Source organism: Symsagittifera roscoffensis, chromosome 5 (assembly GCF_963678635.1).
Source record: "Symsagittifera roscoffensis chromosome 5, txSymRosc1.1, whole genome shotgun sequence".
NCBI lineage: Eukaryota > Metazoa > Xenacoelomorpha > Acoela > Convolutidae > Symsagittifera > Symsagittifera roscoffensis.
Window position 1 is genome coordinate 10,987,175 of NC_087066.1, and position 21,084 is coordinate 11,008,258.

The 21,084-nt window shown below is 37.8% G+C and overlaps 1 protein-coding gene across 1 annotated transcript in view; it reads right to left on the reverse strand.

Moving 5' to 3' along the window:
• Nucleotides 1-21,084, reverse strand: part of LOC134846873 (cAMP-dependent protein kinase catalytic subunit 1-like) — a 47,136-nt gene that overhangs the window by 10,700 nt on the left and 15,352 nt on the right. Inside the window, exons 4-8 of the mRNA XM_063864284.1 lie at nt 11,900-12,031; nt 11,432-11,514; nt 11,016-11,238; nt 10,391-10,573; nt 9,825-9,929 (exon numbers count right to left, since the gene is read on the reverse strand). Coding sequence (XP_063720354.1) covers nt 9,825-9,929; nt 10,391-10,573; nt 11,016-11,238; nt 11,432-11,514; nt 11,900-12,031 — 726 coding nt within the window. The remainder of the gene's footprint in view (nt 1-9,824; nt 9,930-10,390; nt 10,574-11,015; nt 11,239-11,431; nt 11,515-11,899; nt 12,032-21,084) is intronic.

Below are 21,084 nucleotides of genomic sequence, written 5' to 3' on the forward strand. Positions count from 1 at the left end.
GATATTCACCTCGGAAATCAAAATACAATATCAACCACCACAAAAAACAATACAAAAAAAGCTAGATCAAAATACATCTCAAAAAGAAAGAAAAAGTAGAAAAATGACAGAACAAATAATACCCCAAGAACAAATCAACAAATCAGAACATAGAGAGTCTTCACGACTTAGAAATCAACCACGTAAAAATTATAAATTATTCATCCCACAATCTAAAATATTAAAGAAAGTTGAATTTCAAAAACAACTTTAATTCTACATTTAATAATCTTTGCACCTCTGAAACATTTCACACTTTCATTTTTCAAAATAACATGCTGACAAACAAGCAGCGATTCTAGTTCATAATTAGCCAATAGGATTCATCCAATCCGTCACCTTCTATAACTTTAACACAAACCAACTAGACGAAAAATATTAAACTCCAGGCATATCTATAACTGTAACTCTACGACCTCCAGGTCAAAAATAAGCAAACCACTCCAACTTGACAACTAAAATAAATATCACCATAATATCATAACCCTCCCTTATCTAATAAACCAAAGATCAACAATATTTCCCCAACTCAGACCTCAAATATCCCCCAAACAAATATGTTAAATTAGCCTAAAGTAAAAGAACGACCATTTTATTTAGCCTAAAGTATAAAAATCTCAAAAATACCCCAGATCACTTGACAAATGAAAATAAAGACAAAAAAGACCTCCCGATCACCATAAAAATTGCCCCCAACAATTTTTCACAAAACTCAACCCACTTGTCAAAAAACTAATAAATAATCCGACCACACTTGAAAATTGCCCCAAACAACAAAAAATATTCGATCACGAAGTCATTTCTTAAATGCTCTTCTATCAAACAGTCACTAAAATTATCACAAACCTCAAACAATTTTTTACGATACTTAAAACTTTCATAATATTTCTTTTTGATATCCTTGAACCTTTTCTAATAATCTTAATCATTTTTTGTAATATTTTTTAAATTTTCTACACTATATTCGAACTATTTCTCCAACTTTCAAAAACCCTTGATTATATCCACAGGTACGATTTATTCAACTTGTCTAAATGATACGAACTATTTTCAGTAGAACTGATATTTTTCTACTATTCGTAATTTTCATAACATTTCTATCATCCCTCATTTTGACAATATGCAAATGTATAAAGAAAGCAATCATCACATTCGCTCTAGCAACAATCCTCCTAATTCTTTTCTTAGAAGAATACTATAATAAACATAAACTTTTTCACTAAAAGAATAGACCAAAAAAGCTATCAAAAATTGCTACCCAACAGTCACAAAGTCAGTCTTCACCGACATCATCCCAAGATAACCCAACAACACCAACTACCCAAAATCCTCAAACATCTACACGAATTTCCTTTCAAGATAACCCATACACTTTTGAAGAACGACACGCTCGTTTATCAGAACCACTAGAACCAGTTCAACGACAAGCACCTCTAAGTGAACCAACATATAACTTATACCCAACACTACCACAAGAATTAAGTAGAAGAAGAAATCCTAGTCAAAACCAAAATACAGTCGAAATAAATAGACAAATTATACATCCTCGACGAAACAGAAATTTTCAAACTCCCCGAGTTCATTTTGAAATACCTCAATCCCCATCACAAAACACTCCAGAAAACCCCATTGGTATATTACCAGAAACCCCTACGCTTCTTTCACAACGTAGCACCTCAAGCTTACCATCAGATTATTTAGGTTCAACACCAACATCTGAACAAATACGTGAAAATCTCTTTAACCCCCCAAACCAGGCATCACGACTACCATATTGGACAACACATTCATTTACACAAGGTGAACTAAATTTAGTCAATGATCCAATAGATATTTCTACGGATACAACAACATCCTCATCACTACCAGAAACATTATCACTACCATCAACACCATCAATAAGCCAGATTTCACCACCACCTTTTAACTTAAATTTTCCAAATAATCTCGACGCCAGATATAGAGAACAATCATCAACAAATATCCCTTTAAGACTAGATTGGAATACATTTACAGCCCCTCCACCATTATTTGGACAACATCTAGAAAGTAATCGCCTTCACAACTGGGCACTTAATAGATTACAATACCGGCAAGACATTCACGACGATATCCGTGAACACAATATCCAAATACTCCAACAAAACAGTTTACAATTAAAGTTTGAAATCACAGTTAAATTAAACAACATTACTCAACATCCCTACCCATTAAACCCACCAAACATAACAGCTCAATCACTACCACCACCATTTATAACCACTGAAGTAATATATAAATACGACAGATATACCAAAAAGACAATAGGTTACATCACATTTTATAACCCATACTCAGGATTATCATACACATGTATATTCTAAAACTATTAATTTTTCTCCAACTCCTTTTTCTAGTAATCTCAAATCAAAACATAAACCCTTCTCCCCGCACAGGACCCCAAGATTTATTAGTAACACATTACGATTGTGAAGAAAACGAACAAAAAACACTATACAAGTATGCAATAAATCAAGTATCACAATGCGAAACAGAACCCCAAGCCATAGAAACTACAAATGTAATAACAACACTTTATTCAAAAGCCCGAGCAACTACAGTTATAGGATATAAATTCACAGCAACATTTTCTGAAAAGAAAGTACATTGTTCACAAGTCTCAAACGGAAATAAAAACCGACTTGACCATGAATCATTCTACCAGAGTAATATAGAACGACTTTTACATCTCAATCCCGAAGATTGTAAAAACGAGTTACTCCGACTAAACATCACAAAAAATAAAAACACAGATAGAAAGTTAGTATATTTCCAAGTTTTTTCAGATTCTGTACATCAAGCAGAACTTGAAAGATATCAAGGACATATAAAACTAGATGAAAAGTACCCATATAACGGCGCACACGGACGATTAACTTATGATATACACGATAAACACTGGATACCACACATTGGTATAAATGACCCATCAAACTGCAAAGCAGACACAAAAAACAAAGGATACCAAGAGATCATGTTTTTCGATTGGAAAATACAACTCGAAAAAATACAACTCACACGAGATTTATCAGACAACACAATGATCTATCAAGGAATTAGATTACCTTGTAAAAACGACCAAGGTTATTGCGACCCTACAACAAAAACACAAGCAACAATTGTTTGGTTCCCCGAAGACACATGTACAACATTTCAAGTAGCAAAAATACACGCTCGTATGATAAAATTTCACGAAAAATATTTTATACAATCAATACCATATGAACAAGTAAATCCATTACGAAAAATAAGTTCTAATTTTAGAAACATTCATAATATAGAAAATAAATTAACACGTTTTCAAATATATCAAGAAACAGAACTTGCATGTAAATACAGAAACCCACTCCACAAAACACAATACTCTGAAATATTAGTTGAATACGAAAATGGATTCGACATGACCACTGGAAAACTAAAAGTTGACCCATACGCCACAAGTCATCCTCCAAATGAAGGAACATCATACATACCAGTTCATTTTCAAAAGTATACAGGTCAACCTGGTGGACATTTAAAGCCCCAAGACGATCACAGCACACGTTTACAAGAACTATCCCTAATGAATAGTACATATTTTGGTAATATCCACTATGATATTCACTTGGATATGAAACTAGACTACACGATTAGCCGAATTTTTCAAGAAATGTCACTCTCCGAATTAGAAACACTACACCAACTATGCGAATTAGAAAGAACACAAATATTACAATCACTCGCACTAGCAGTATTAAAAAAACCCTACGCAGGATATTTACTATCAGGAAATAGATCAAATTTTTTAGACTATGAAGGAAACATCTTATGGTTTTATACTTGTACTAAAAAAGTATCACCACTATACGTTTTTGAAGATAAACGATGCTATAAAAGAATCCCTATCTTTTATAAGAATAAAGTACATTTCGTTGACACACTTTCACGAAGAACCTATTTCTGGGATACCGCAGTCCCATGTGGATCAGAAAATAGCCACAACGTAGTACAGCTAAACCCTGATGAAGATAAATATTACCTTCTCACCCCATATCCCACATTAATGCAATCACTCAAAAAACTTTCACCAGAAAGCATTCGCGCTATCGGTCGAAACCCAAATATAGACTTACAATCAATAGGAATATAATCAAAATCAGATATTCAACATCACATTAGAACACAACAATTCCAAGAATTATTAACACAAATGGACACAATACAAAGACAATCAATTGACCAAAACTTACGCAAACTTGCCGAAACCGCAGGATTTGCTGACATCTATACGCAAGACTATAGCGGATATTTTAAAGACATTAAAGATTATATATATCTAAACGGTGAAAAATACCGTCCCCAAGATATATACCTATCAATATTTTTAGCTTTGTTACACTCAAGAATGAAATTCTTGATTTTCTAGGATGGCCCTACTACATCTTAGAAAAACTGACTATTTTATACGCAATGTTTAACTTTATTGGATTTCTTTTTTCACTCTTAAAAGGAATCTATAACACATGTGCTATACACACACAAGTCAATAGACAAGCAAGTGTAGCACGCATACTATTTGCAGGATTTTTTGGAATCTTTTCTACATCTATAAACAAAATTCTTTTAGACGCACAAATAAAAGAATATAACACAAAAATAGCAACAAGACAGAACACATACGACGAAGAACATAACAATGTAGATACAACACCAACAGCACCACAGTTACCACCCCTACCACATAACCATCCATTATCCCTAGTCCCACGTAATTTTCGAAATTTAGCCATAACACATAATCAAAATTTTAGACCAACTATATCACAAAGTCCCATCCAACATATAATGCCACACCACTCACAAGATGACAATACTTATGAACAAATTATAGAACAACCCCATACCACCGCTTTTCAGTCTCAAAATAATAATTTTTTTAGCCCACGATGAGCCGACAACTTGGATCCCCACACCGTTCAAATTCCCACCCAACCAACCTCACTACTCCCATTACAATAATACCACTTTTTGCTTTCCCGCCACCCGATTTCCCAACCAGTAATGTAACATCAGGCATGAATTCCGATACTAATTCACACATCTCAGTTTTATACTCCACATCACAACTCAAAAACCCGAATATTGAAACCCCCGATGAATTTACCGACTCTGAACCATCTCCATCCAATAATTTTCCCACCAACCCCTCAATTTTTTCCCAACCCCCTTTTCAACCCATATTACCAAATAACCCTGACCCATCCAACTCTACACCCTCTTATGCTTCCCAAGTCACTCCAACCTATTCCTCACTTCACTCAGACCAATCATCTCATTCTCCAGATACCCCCCGAATCTCCCCAGAACTAGATAACTTCATTACCCTACAACAACAACCCTATCACCTTGACATCCCAACCATAAACCAAATCTCATCCACAATAGATTCATCCAACCCTCCTACCCCTACAGCCTCTTCAATTTATACTGAATCATTAGCACCATGATCCACATCTACTGAATCTTCATTCAGCACTAATAGAGCTTACCGCACTTTTAAAAGAAAGTTCCCCAACCATCCTTTCCCAGCGAAACCAGGAACAGCCCGTGAATATATCAACCATCCAAAACACACTAACACAAAAGAATTTTTAGCTATCACCTTACCCTCATTTCCACAATACACCTTAAACACCCCTCACGACACTAACGAGACACGTAACTTTGTAGACGAACACGTTTTAATGCCTACCCTTCCTTGGACCTCATATTATCATTTTACTAATCCCCTTTGCTTACCTTTATCTAGCACTCACATCGATATAGAACGAAATAAGGACATGCTATATCGACTCACTACACCACTAACATCTAGACAATTTACTTACATTGGATATAAAAAATCACTAAAAACACACACTGCACCCCGAGCAAATGAATTTACACTAGAATATTACGATCATAACATCATCAGAACTAACCAAGATCAATTCTTAGACGACGATCGCTTCGCTAACCCACAAATCACCGAGAAATTTTTCATTAAAACACCATATGTATTTACACTAAATATCTTCGATCGCAAGTTTGACCACATTATTTCAGAAGCACTAACAGACACACAAGCCTACGAAAGTTTTAAAGAACGCTTCCAAATATTTTCACTAACCTTTCATTTCCTTGCACCACATGAAAGAGATTTGCACTGCTCACACGATATTATGTTGCGCACTAAACAAACACACACATTTACTTATTATCGTTTTATCCAAAATCACTTCGACCTACACACTCCCTCCAGACAACCACACCATCGTTTTCAATTCATCAATTCCAAATACACCTCACCATTCTTTCTTAACTTCACATATTGCATTAAAGATACTAACCTTCATGGTATTCTTCGAAATTATGATCCCATAACCCAAATGTATATTTTTTGTCCCATCACCAAGACCTTCAACGCAGAAGAATCCCGACCCTTCCTTATCCCACACGAGTTTGTACAACCTATAGAAATCCCCATTTTAGAATTCATCCATAACACTAAATTCAATCACAAATTATATAATCTAATCCAAAACACACCTTATGAATTTGCAGTTGGCACTGAAGAACTAACCACCATTAAAGCACTTCAATTGCTTTGGCCACTACTTCAAACTAAAAATATCATCCGCATTTTAGCTAAATTACTAACAACTTCAGATCTCATCCACGACATCTTCCCCCACGGTTTCTTCCCCAACGACTAACAGGTAAGTATGAAATATACATATTACTAACTAATTAAAATATCAGAAACTCACCATTCTTTATCCATGTTTTCTTTAGAATTTTAGCCTTCACCCAACGATCATCTGAAAAATTCACAAAAGAAAATAAAAAATTGAAAACTTCTTCAAACTGTTTAAAACTCTATTAATTTTTTTTCATCAAATAATTAAATAAATATAATACCAATGCAGTAATTTAATTTATAAATTTTTCCCCCACAAGCAGTAAATCTAAAAATGATGAAAATTTGTAACTTAATTTTCCCCAACAACTAGCAGTAAAATTAAAAATTCTATGTAGTAAATTAATAAGAAGCAAATGCAGTACTAACCTTTTGATATTTTCATTCACTCGCACAAGAATTCTATCCAAACTCGCACAGCTCGCCCACGAAGAATTGTTTAAATAATAAATTTCAGTTTCAAGCTTTCACAACTCAACAACTCTAACACACGATAACAAGTTTCAAACTTTCCTTTAACCCGGTTGGAAAGGAATTATATACTAAACAAAACTAACCAATGCAGCTTACAAAACACCACAACACATAGCATAACAGCATGACTAAGAAAAGGAAACCAACGGTACCCAAACCGGATTAACCCAGTTTAAAACTGGATAATTTATTCTTTTGAAGACTATTATAAAGTCTAAGAAAGAAATAATAAAACACAAAAAAGTCGAAAGACAAACCCATACCACAAACAATTTGATTTTTGAAAAAAGGACACAACCAACAAAACATAAGAAAAACCACAACAAACCCAACATAAAACGTTGTCACATAACAGGACCTCTCACAAAAACCGCATGCAATCATACTCCCACTCCTGGCCTAACCCACCAGGAAGGACGTCCTGAGCATGCTCTATAGCCGGCCTAACCCACCGCGCTACATCCACGCTTTGTGACCACACTCCTATTTTTAATAAGAGCTACTCAAGGGTGAGTAACTCTTCAAAATAACTGAACTAAAACAAAAGATTTTGTGAAAACAACTAACTAAAATCATAATTAAAAGATATTAAACTAATAAAAGTTTTATAAAATGTAAATTACATTATGCAATACATAGATCAGAATACAACACTAAGGACGAACATCCAAAGACAAAACGACCCCACTACACTCGAGAAAGAATGGCCAACTACAATCGATATGCCGCTCACAATCACAACTCAAAGGATTTAGAGTACGACTTGACTTCGCAGAAAAGGACTTCATTGAACTAGACCAATGACCACCTCGATGTTCAAGTATACGTACAGATCCGAGTAACCAGGCATCCCCTCCATGCACAATCTCCACGCCATTCCTAGACAAGATCAAAACACAAAGAAGTTCTCATTAATGAAACAGAAAAACCTGACATAGCCAACCATTCTGAAATCAGATTTGAGTTTGTTGCAAAGACCCAGTCGTTGTCATGAGATGACACAACGATCGAACCTGGAACTTCTCTAACAAGAGAACCCAGAAGAAATATGATGTTCGCCAAATACCAACGTCCATCATCCATCCTTTGAATTGCAGAAAGACTATTCTAAAAAACTCTGTAAAACCCGGATGGGTGGAACCTGATCTAAACTACATTTTATGATTGGATAAATTAGATATTTTACCAATGTAAAGTATTTAATATTAACCAATCATGATCCATCTGACTAACAATCCACTTATTTGTAAGTGCTGAAATTACTTGTAATTTCAGCACCAGAGAGATTTGAATTTAACTTAGAAATTAGTTGACTCTCCAAGAAGACTTCAGCAACCGCAATAAACCAGTATACCCTAGATCTATTGAGCCTAGCAGAGACTAGTTAAACAACCTGAGACTAGATAGTATAAGAGTAAGATTAGGATCGGTATTAGACTAAGAAGTTGCACGAATCTATCCGGCCGAAAATAAGATAGCGTGACGAGCAGACGGTGTACCCTATCCGAAATTACTCTATGAGTTATACCCATCGGTCATAACTCAATAATGATAACAAGGATAGCTGATTTCAAAATTTCAAACTAGCGCCGTTTTTTCTGCATGGTGTGATTGAAAAACTATACATACGCACAAAAAAGTGAAATAGGCATAAATACTACAATCATCTTCCAAAAGTAAAATGAAAAAATAAAGAAAACAAAACAAATTTATTTCCAAAACTTTTCCTGATTTTTTGCACTACAATTAGTTTTCTTTATATTAAAATTAAGATTCTTTTAGCCTAAATGGCCAATAATTTTATGTAACGAAAGTTATTCCATTGCTTTGGCTCGAAATAAGTTCCTCCACATTGTTCAAATGGTTGCCACAATAATCATAATCATTAAACTAATCATAACAATGTTTTAGTAGCAGGAAAACTTTTTTCACTGCACTCCATAACGCCTTTCTACCTTCTGACATTTTTTTCTCTATACCAGTTTACCCTATTCCATTTTGCTCTAAACTACTCCACCCTACGTGTTTTTATTAAAGTTCAAATTACCCATACAAAAATTTTTTATTCATGAAAGCTTACGGAACACGAATAGTGGCTGCTACAGTCAGGACAACGTGCAGTGAAATTTTCAACAGAGGGTAGGACTCTATACGAAAGTTGAAGCCGGTTATCAAATTGTTTTAGGGCAGATGAAGAACAAAAAATCAACGTAAAAAGAATCTTCACTATAATAATTATATAGGGCAAATCACCAGAGGATCATCAAACTCATCTGAAGGTGTCATTTCAATTGTAGTTTTGGGCAAAAAATTTAGATCTCTGAATAATGACCGAATTCAGGATAAGTAAATATTTACAATTTCTCCAATCATCACCGTATTGTTACCGGAAAAATTCGAAAACAGCTGCTGTTGTCATGATAATTTTGGCTTAGATTTTCTTGCTACTCGCAAAAGAATCTGTAGTTCAATTCTATATTTTTTATCAGCGGGCTCTTGATGCTTCCTGCAGAAAAATTGAGAAGAGCATGTTTTAACGGATTTCTCAGCTCACCCTCTTCTGGTATGTGGCAATGTAGTCAACGGGGGCGAAAAACTTGTGGTTCTTGATATCTTGAACTCCATTCCTCAATGCACCATACCGCTTCGTCACATCAACCTAAAATTATCACTAATCATAACTAAATAAGAATAACTACTAATAATTTCAAAAAAGTGATCACTCAGGTCGCTAACTGGGCTTTTTTCCCCTGCAATTTTTTATAAACGTTTTTTTTTCGGTTTGCATTGTCCGATTGTTACGAAAAGTGACATGCCGACTAATTATGCCATGACAAACATATTTGGTTTTCATACTTGACCTTGTAATACCCCTCTGGTTATACTATGAAATTGATGGCTTATAAAATGTGAGGGGGGGGAGGAAGAAAAAGAGCCGCTAGCTGATACAATGTCCTTTTTATGTTTATTTTATGCAAAATTTTTAAGATTTTTTGCTAATTTTTCTGGTAATAGTTGTCATAGGAAATCTTGCAATGAATCGTACCCATTTCTATCAATTGTTTAAAATTAAAGAGAACTAAAAACAATAATGATGGCTTCATAGAAAAATGCACCTGCCTGAATTAAGTTTTCAAGGAGGTCTTTTAACTCTGCCGAGAAGTGTTTCGGGTATTCTACTTTGCCGGAGACTATCATGTCGTACATCTTTATGTGTTTCTCCGCCTGGAAGGGGGGTTGTCCACTGGCCATCTCAAACATCAGAATCCCAAACGACCACCAGTCCACCGCCTTTCCATAGCCCTGCATAAGAAGGAATCGGTCTTACTTTTATTGTTCCGTCCACGAAATGGAAATAGATCTTGTATTCGAGGGTGTTCCTTATTTTTAAAATTTTTTCCACGAAAAATCACATGCCACAAAAATCGTCAGATGAAGCCAAGCTATCAATAAAACTCAGTCGTCATATGATCGACATAATTTTTAAAACTTGAAAGAATTTCTTGTTGATAAAAACTGTTGGTTGTAAAAAAAATTTTATAGACCTTTTTAGTGTGCAGAATTACATTTTACCTTGATTTATTGCTAAAGAAAGTTGCTGAGATTCTGTAAGCATACGTTAATGGAGCAAAATAAATTTAAATTGTTTTCTAAGCTCGCTTTTTGTTAAGCTTACCTACCCCCAACCCACCACCGCACGCGCAAAAAAAACGCCACCACTATTAGAAATATTCTGGAAATTCACCTTGCTGAGAATGATTTCTGGCGCCAAATATTCAGGAGTTCCACAAAATGTCCAGGCCCTTCCTTTGATCTTCTTGCAGAAGCCAAAATCAGTGACCTTCAGATACCCTTTGTGGTCAATTAGAAGATTCTCTGGTTTCAGATCACGGTGGATTAGGTCCAGATAGTGCATGTACTCAAACGCTAGTAGCACTTGTGACGCGTAGAATCTCGTTCTCATTTCCCTGGAAACAAAATTTTTACTGGGATAAGCATAACCTATTTTTACCAAATTCATGTAGCTTGCTCGTATTGCATCACTTGAGCGACAGTGTCTGCCATTCATAGTTTAGCATAAAAAAAACAATTGACAACGAAGTTTTCGTCAAACAATAAGTATTTCATTGTACGGCTTCTCAATATATTTGTTGTGCTAACCCGAATCGTCCAGCATTTCTGAGATGATGAAACATCTCTCCGCCAGATACAAACTCCAGCGCAATGTAGATGTACGTGTTGTCCTGTAAGAGTCATCAAAGGGGTCAAAAGTTGAGGGTCGTTATAATCTTTTCGCTTTAGAACCACTTGTCCACGAAAAAGCCAACAACATGCGTAAAACATTAAATGGCTACCCATCTATTATTACCAATCTAGTGATACATTTCATGACCGAATTCAGATCAAATAGAAAAATTCAAGTCCTTTTGTTTGAAAAAAAGATTAATTTTTGAGATCTAAAATGGGTAGTTGAGTGATTTTAAATACCTTACTTCAAAAAATATTTCTAAGTCGACTTGCTTTTTTCAACGACTTGAAAAGCGACCAAAAAATTATGAAGGTGACCTGAAATATCAATTAAGAGACAAACTGAATTGATCTCACTTCAACTAGTCAACTAGGACTGACCTTGAAAGCGAATGCCTGTTTGACGATGAATGGGAAAGAGATGGAGGCCAGGATCCTCTTCTCATTCATGGTGTGATCAAGTTGCTTCTGCTTCATCACCTTTGCCTTTTCCATTATCTTGACCGCATACACCTGTGGGGGAAGAGGTAAATTGACATGCAAGGTGTAGTTGACATGTCACTTTAGGTCAAAACCTGGCTCCAAGAGTCAACTTTCTTAGTTCTGGTTTGTTTCGTGAGTGTTTATATCACAGAGATTACAAATGTTTGATCACAGTGACTTTTGATTTATAAAGATTGGGAAAATGTAGTTGCTTCGGCAACATACTCCCGGGGCCCTGAATTGTCTGGAACGGCGCAAAAGGCGTTGCAAAAAAAATCAAAAAACCTTAACAAGAGCGGTAGCGGGGCGGTTGAGAGTGCCGTAAGCCGTTCTCACGGTCACCACTCGTGTTGTGCCATCTCTTCCTGGATGTTCCTCCACCACACGTCCAATCGGCCAAATACCTTGCGGCGTGAGGTCTTTGAGTACCCACACTATGTCTCCAACCTTCAATGGTGGTTGCATTTCGTTCCACTTGGGGCGTTTCACTAGTGAAGGTAGGTACTCATTCTTCAACCGCTTCCACAGGTGGTTCATCATCTGTTGAACGTGGGTCCATTTAGTGTAGGTTAAGGGCATGCTGTCGTCGATTACTCCTGGTGAAAGGCTGCTGAAAGGTCGTTGAATGAGAAAGTGATTTGGTGTCAGTGGCTCGTCATTTTCTGGGTAATCAGTTACAATTGTCAAGGGTCTCGAATTCAGTATCATTTCGGTGTCGGTTAAAATTGTCTGAAAAACATCAAGTGTGAGTTTTCGCGATCCAAGAACGATGAGGATTGTTCTCTTGGCAATCTGAATCAAGCGTTCCCAAGCGCTACCGAAATGAGGGCCATATGGCGGGTTGAAGAACCACTGGATGTTTTGCCGTTGAAGCTTGAAAGAGCAGGCTCTATTGTCAGCCATTTTTATGGCGTCTTTTAGTTCTTTAGAGGCTCCAACAAACGTTTTTCCGTTATCACTGGTGAGCGTTTTTGGAGTTCCCCGTCTAGCTGTAAACCGACCTGTTGCATTCATAAGTGAATCAGTTCAGATTTGGACAGTTTTCGAAATGAACAGCTCTAGTTGCAAAACAAGTAAAAATTATTCCGTAAGGTTTCTCAATATCTGTTTTGTTTTCAATGTAGAAGGGGTCAAAAAAGTCTACTCCAGCATTAGTGAACGGGAAAAGATGATTTTCGTCGGAATATTGCTTCAGTGGTAAGGGTGCCATGATTGGCTGGAGGTTGTCTGCTTTGTATCGTCGACACAAGAAACAATGATGAGCGATTGAACGAAGAGCTTGTCGTATCCCAATGATGTGGTAGCGCTTCTGCACGAAAGAATTGACGAACTCTTGTCCTTGATGCATGCAAATATGGTGTGCAGGCTGTAGATATAGTTTAACTCTTGGATGAGTTGCTAATAGAATCAGCGGGTGACGTGATTCAAGCTCCATTGTTGGGGCAAATTCGAGCCTGCTGCGCGAATGAAGCATATGCTTTTGTTCAAGGTATTGATTGAATTTAATCAGTTTGTTCTTCGCTTCCAGGCGCCGCTTCTGTTGTAGATGTTCGATCGTTTCACTGAAAGATTCTCGCTGTGCTGATATGATGATATAATTTCTCGCTCGTTCCATATCGTTACTAGTTGATTGCTGTCGTTCTTTTCGATGTTTTCCGTAAAAGTCTTGGTCTTTTGCCGATCATGAGCTCAGTTTTGTGAAAAAACTGAAAACTGCGGCGATGGTCAACAAAAGTTTATTCCACGAGGAAAAACGACAGATGTCAAAGACTGAAGGACCTGAAAACGGTTTTTGTGATGCACACACTGAGGCGAATATTGAGACGCTTTTAGTTTCTAATACAGAAGACTTCTGTGGCCATTCAGATGATTGTGACATCAGGAAGGATGGGGCTGCTAACCATTTTGATTCGACATCTATAGGTTTTAATCTTCTAGTGCCGTGATCAGCAGGGTTCAGATGAGTCGGTATATGATGCCAGTTATTGTTTTCTTGAGTAGCGTTTATTTCGGCTAGACGATTTGACACAAATATTTTTTGTTTTTTCTTCGAGTTGATCCAATCAATTAAAAATTGACTGTCTGTCCACATATGTACGTCAGGATCGACGTTAAGCTGAAGTTGTACTTTAGCAAATGCAACTAGTCGAAATCCAATAATTGCTGCTTCAAGCTCTAATTTTGGAATACTCAGCTGCTTGATTGGAGCTACTTTGTTCTTACCTATTACATAGTGAGTTGCCAATTGGTTTTCTGGTTGATCTTCGACTCTCACGTATACGACTGCTGACATTCCTATCAAGGACGCATCCGTGAACGTATGAAGTTGAACATTATCCCGTGTTGTTAATTGCCTTTTGAAAAGTGTTCGGGGAAGACTGATTGGTTTCATTGACACAAAGAGGTTTAGCAGCTTTTGTAGTTCTTTCTGACTGTTAGCGGGCAGTAATGAGTCCCAAGAACTGCCTAATTTCCAAGTTGATTGCAAAATTGCTTTGAACAAAATGGTTACTGGTGCTAATATTCCCAAAGGATCAAAAATTGAGGACACAAGGCTGAAACATTTGGGTTGTGTGTATTCGTGGGCATCCCCACTAATTGCCTTTGGAGGCTCCATGTATAGTTCGTCATTTGTCAAATTCCTTTTTTGTCATAGAACTCTAGTTGTTGGCTTAGGTGTTTCTTTTTCTGAGGCTGGTAAACCGTTCAGTACCTTGGTGCTGTTCGATTCAAACTTGGTTAGTCTGAATCCGCCTTGTTGTAGCGCTGCTTTTGTCTGGAAAGCGGACTCCAATGCGTCGTTGGGTGAAGACGCTGAGTGAATGACCTCGTCCATGTAAAAGTTTGTTTTGACGGATTCAAAGGCAAGCGGAAAATTCACGATGTTGTCTTTGGCACATTTCTGTAGAACGTAGATAGCACAAAATGGAGAGCAAGTTGCTCCAAAGATGAGTCTTGAAAACAGGTAACGTCTTATAACATTTTTGTGATCCCAGAGAAAACGTAGCGAGGAACGGTCTTCTGCTTTTATGCTTATTTGCATAAACATTCCTTCAATGTCAGCTAGTGTCCCAATACCAAACTTACGAAACCGCAGAAGGACTCCAGTAAGATTTTCGAGCAAATCTGGGCATGTTAGCAGATTATAATTTAGAGTTTGGCCTTTGAATTTGGAGGCAGCATTTGAGACACGCCTTACCTTTCCCGGCTTGTTAGGGTTTACGACTTCGTGGTGAGGCAGATACCACAATCTAGAAGGTACTTCTTTGGTAAAAACTGCTGGCTGCGCGTAAGACTTTTCCAGGTCCGTAACTAGCGTCTTTTCGTATAAATTTTGTAGATCGGTGTTTTTTCCGAGTCTTTTCTGCAAGGATTGCAATTGTTTCAGAGCTACGCAGTAGTTGTTGCTGAGACTTGAGTTGGGTTTCCAGGGAAGCCCTATTTCGTATCGTCCATTTACAAGTCTTGTCGTGTTATCCAAGATTTGGAGAGCAAGCTTGTCGTCGCTGCTTTAGTTTTTGTTGAGTGTAGTGATTCCGTTTTCCTCGATTTTCCGAAATTGCTGTACAAGGAAGTCCAGAGGTTGCTCTGTTGTTTTGTTGCGAGAAACGTGGAAGACAAAGGGCCGATGTTTTGTTTTGAATGAGTGTCGCTGTTGTCTATTTTTTTCAGTTGGTATTCGCTGGCTAATGTCCATCCAAGTTTTGTCTGTACAGCTGAAGGTATAAAGTTGTTTCCTTCAATAACGTGTAGAGGATATGTAAACAAGAATGAGTTTACACCAAGCAAAGCTCCAATCTTCCCATGATCGAGTTGTGGAAAATGATTATGCCGAAGTGTGTCGGTAGAGCTGCAAATCTCGTTCAAATTAAACAGATCTGCCGCAGGTATGTTTAAGCAAGGAGTTTTGTACAAGTTATTCATTGAGAACTTAACATCCGGTTTGTCATGCGGTGAGATGTGAACAGCATTATCAACCTTTGCAACTGGCATTTCATGATCAATGTCGATATAACGAAGAGACATTGATGTGTGTTCTATAGATGGAATTTGTAGTTTATCTGCTACTTCATCAACGATGAAGCTAAATTGGCTCCCGTGGTCAATTAATGCATAAGTAGTTCTGCTCGTTTCACCATGGGAGAATGAGACCGGTATTAGTTGTAGTTGTTCAAACCATTGAGGTTATTCTGAACAAAAACTCAAAAACTCACAGGCAGTGAATCCTCCCTGATTTTCTGCGCATACTGCGTCTTTGCTTTGTTGCGATGACATCTCTGTTTTTGATAGCTGATGTTCAGATTTGTTAGAGTGCTCGGCATCATATTATTGTAAGGTTGGGTGCATAGTATTGTGAAACAAGTCATGATGGGTGTTGACAACGAAAGTTGATTTTTTAAACTTGTTTGGGTCGTAAAGGCTTGTGTGATGAAATCCGTTGCACTCATAACAACGGTTGTTTGAGACACAAGTAGTTCGGAGGTGATGAAGGCTTAAGCAGTTGATACAAAGTTCAAGTTGTTTTACGATGTTGTAGCGTTGAGGTGGCGTAGAAGAACTGTACTGTGATGTTATGTTCGTTCTTACAAGAAGAGCATTGCTTGCGCTGTGTTCTGTATTGATTGAAACTCTCAGGTCCAATTGTTTTGGAAGCCTGTGGATTGCTTGATGTAACGTTTGAGCAACAGGGCGCTAGGGAATTGCTGCTAAATAGTTACGGTTCTGCATAGTTGAAGGATGGAAATTGATTGTGAAGTTTGTCGTAGGTTTTCGCATGCACTTCTAGCCAAATTTGTAAATGTTGAACATCTGTGTCCTGTATGTCGTTTCGCCCGATGTATTCCGTCCATTTAAGAAGCAAATCTTGTGGGACTTTACTTTTGACAAGCTTTGTCAAAGTAGAAGAATTCAAATCTGCATTCAAACTGAGATTTTTGAAGGTTTGCACCATTTGTTTCAGGAAGGCGGCAAAAGAAACAAAAAAATGTCTGCTTTTGGTGGCTGCTGGCCATTTTTCTAATGGGTTTATATACGCGTTGACGACAATAAATGTATCGCCAAAACGTGATTTAAGATCCTCTAGCGCTGGTTTATAGAAGACTGGGTTGCATGAGTAGCCTTTGATTAGCTATTTCGCCTTACCAGTCACGGCGTTTTGTAGGTAAATAATTTTGTGTGTATCACTGATGGTTGTATTGCTATCAACAGTGGCATTGAACATGTTCAACCAGTCATGGAAAGCCCGAGGATTACCATCAAATGATGGAATTTGAGTTGGTGGTAACTTGAATGTGGTTTTGAAGTCAATTTTGTCTCTGTTATCTCGATTTATGTCAAAATAGGTGGTAAATTGAGGAAAATTGCTGACCTGCCCTTTAAACTCTGGTAATGTTGTTTGTGGCGAAATGGTTCGAATCAAAGATGGTTGGAGAAAATAGTTTGCAAATTGGTGAGGGTTGCTTTTTGCTCTCTATTATCTGGTAGAAAAGAGTTATTACAACTTGGTCCAGAAGCTATCGACGCGGCGTTGATCCTTGTCTGTTGATGCATGCTAAATGTTGGTTGCATATAAGGATGCAGTTTGGACTGTGGGAAAGTTGATGCCTCCGGTACTAAAGAAACCGGATTCACATGACCCATTGGTTGCCATGAAGGTTGCGTTGATATGACTGAGTTAATTTGTGTGGTACTTTGATACGGAAATGTAGAGGTTGTTTGTGTCAAGGGATATCTGAATGTTAAATCCGAGGTTTTGGTTGTCGTTGTAGTAATGATGTTTAGATCGATATCTTTCGAGATCTGATGAGAATATCCGCTACCATTGAAATTGTTTGGAAAAACATCAAAGTTTAATGCATATTTTTCTAAATTGTAAGATGGACAAAAGGCTTCAGTTGATACTGACGGATGTCCTTTAGTTCGCATTACAGGAGTTTGCACTATACAAGAGGATGCCGCTATATGTTTTTCTGAATGAATATCTTTTATAGTTTGGTTAATGGGGTTGTAAGGCCTGTAGAAACCTTGATCTGTGTAAGAGTTTGTTTGTTCTCCAATTTGCTGTTTCTGGCTCGGTAACTTATGATGTGAAGATTGTTCAGTTGAACGTATCTGCTGATGAGATTGGAAAAATTGTTCTTGTGGAAAACTGTAGGTGCTTGTTGTGAGATGGGTTCTGAGATCGATATTGTCGCTAGGCTGCTCGTGTAGTCCCGGTTGCATTAGGTGATGAGGTTGCGGAATTGTAAACGCAATGGATGGACTTTGCAACCCTGCTGTTTGGACTGTGCTGTTTGCTGTATTGGGCTGCTGTTGGTTGTAGACTACAGTTTCCGAACTTACATCGTCGTCGATCTCGATTGTTGTATCCGTACTCAGCTGAGCACCTGTATTGCTGGCATTGAGAAAAAGCGTTGTTGTTTGCGAACGACGGGGGATGAGGGCTGCTGTCAAAAATTGGAGCTACTTCGCTCTTACCTATTACATAGTGAGTTGCCAATTGGTTTTCTGGTTGATATTCGACTCTCACGTATACGACTGCTGACATTCCTATCAAGGACGCATCCGTGAACGTATGAAGTTGAACATTATCCCGTGTTGTTAATTGCCTTTTGAAAAGTGTTCGGGGAAGACTGATTGGTTTTATTGACACAAAGAGGTTTAGCAGCTTTTGTAGTTCTTTCTGACTGTTAGCGGGCAGTAATGAGTCCCAAGAACTGCCTAATTTCCAAGTTGATTGCAAAATTGCTTTGAACAAAATGGTTACTGGTGCTAATATTCCCAAAGGATCAAAAATTGAGGACACAAGGCTGAAAAATTTGGGTTGTGTGTATTCGTGGGCATCCCCACTAATTGCCTTTGGAGGCTCCATGTTTAGTTCGTCATTTGTCAAATTCCTTTTTTGTCATAGAACTCTAGTTGTTGGCTTAGGTGTTTCTTTTTCTGAGGCTGGTAAACCGTTCAGTACCTTGGTGCTGTTCGATTCAAACTTGGTTAGTCTGAATCCGCCTTGTTGTAGCGCTGCTTTTGTCTGGAAAGCGGACTCCAATGCGTCGTTGGGTGAAGACGCTGAGTGAATGACCTCGTCCATGTAAAAGTTTGTTTTGACGGATTCAAAGGCAAGCGGAAAATTCACGATGTTGTCTTTGGCACATTTCTGTAGAACGTAGATAGCACAAAATGGAGAGCAAGTTGCTCCAAAGATGAGTCTTGAAAACAGGTAACGTCTTATAACATTTTTGTGATCCCAGAGAAAACGTAGCGAGGAACGGTCTTCTGCTTTTATGCTTATTTGCATAAACATTCCTTCAATGTCAGCTAGTGTCCCAATACCAAACTTACGAAACCGCAGAAGGACTCCAGTAAGATTTTCGAGCAAATCTGGGCATGTTAGCAGATTATAATTTAGAGTTTGGCCTTTGAATTTGGAGGCAGCATTTGAGACACGCCTTACCTTTCCCGGCTTGTTAGGGTTTACGACTTCGTGGTGAGGCAGATACCACAATCTAGAAGGTACTTCTTTGGTAAAAACTGCTGGCTGCGCGTAAGACTTTTCCAGGTCCGTAACTAGCGTCTTTTCGTATAAATTTTGTAGATCGGTGTTTTTTCCGAGTCTTTTCTGCAAGGATTGCAATTGTTTCAGAGCTACGCAGTAGTTGTTGCTGAGACTTGAGTTGGGTTTCCAGGGAAGCCCTATTTCGTATCGTCCATTTACAAGTCTTGTCGTGTTATCCAAGATTTGGAGAGCAAGCTTGTCGTCGCTGCTTTAGTTTTTGTTGAGTGTAGTGATTCCGTTTTCCTCGATTTTCCAAAATTGCTGTACAAGGAAGTCCAGAGGTTGCTCTGTTGTTTTGTTGCGAGAAACGTGGAAGACAAAGGGCCGATGTTTTGTTTTGAATGAGTGTCGCTGTTGTCTATTTTTTTCAGTTGGTATTCGCTGGCTAATGTCCATCCAAGTTTTGTCTGTACAGCTGAAGGTATAAAGTTGTTTCCTTCAATAACGTGTAGAGGATATGTAAACAAGAATGAGTTTACACCAAGCAAAGCTCCAATCTTCCCATGATCGAGTTGTGGAAAATGATTATGCCGAAGTGTGTCGGTAGAGCTGCAAATCTCGTTCAAATTAAACAGATCTGCCGCAGGTATGTTTAAGCAAGGAGTTTTGTACAAATTATTCATTGAGAACTTAACATCCGGTTTGTCATGCGGTGAGATGTGAACAGCATTATCAACCTTTGCAACTGGCATTTCATGATCAATGTCGATATAACGAAGAGACATTGATGTGTGTTCTATAGATGGAATTTGTAGTTTATCTGCTACTTCATCAACGATGAAGCTAAATTGGCTCCCGTGGTCAATTAATGCATAAGTAGTTCTGCTCGTTTCACCATGGGAGAATGAGACCGGTATTAGTTGTAGTTGTTCAAACCATTGAGGTTATTCTGAACAAAAACTCAAAAACTCACAGGCAGTGAATCCTCCCTGATTTTCTGCGCATGCTGCGTCTTTGCTTTGTTGCGATGACATCTCTGGTTTTGATAGCTGATGTTCTGATTTGTTAGAGTGCTCGGCATCATATTATTGTAAGGTTGGGTGCATAGTATTGTGAAACAAGTCATGATGGGTGTTGACAACGAAAGTTGATTTTTTAAACTTGTTTGGGTCGTAAAGGCTTGTGTGATGAAATCCGTTGCACTCATAACAACGGTTGTTTGAGACACAAGTAGTTCGGAGGTGATGAAGGCTTAAGCAGTTGACACAAAGTTCAAGTTGTTTTACGATGTTGTAGCGTTGAGGTGGCGTAGAAGAACTGTACTGTGATGTTATGTTCGTTCTTACAAGAAGAGCATTGCTTGCGCTGTGTTCTGTATTGGTTGAAACTCTCAGGTCCAATTGTTTTGGAAGCCTGTGGATTGCTTGATGTAACGTTTGAGCAACAGGGCGCTAAGGAATTGCTGCTAAAACTTGACGGTTCTGCATAGTTGAAGGATGGAAATTGATTGTGAAGTTTGTCGTAGGTTTTCGCATGCACTTCTAGCCAAATTTGTAAGTGTTGAACATCTGTGTCCTGTATGTCGTTT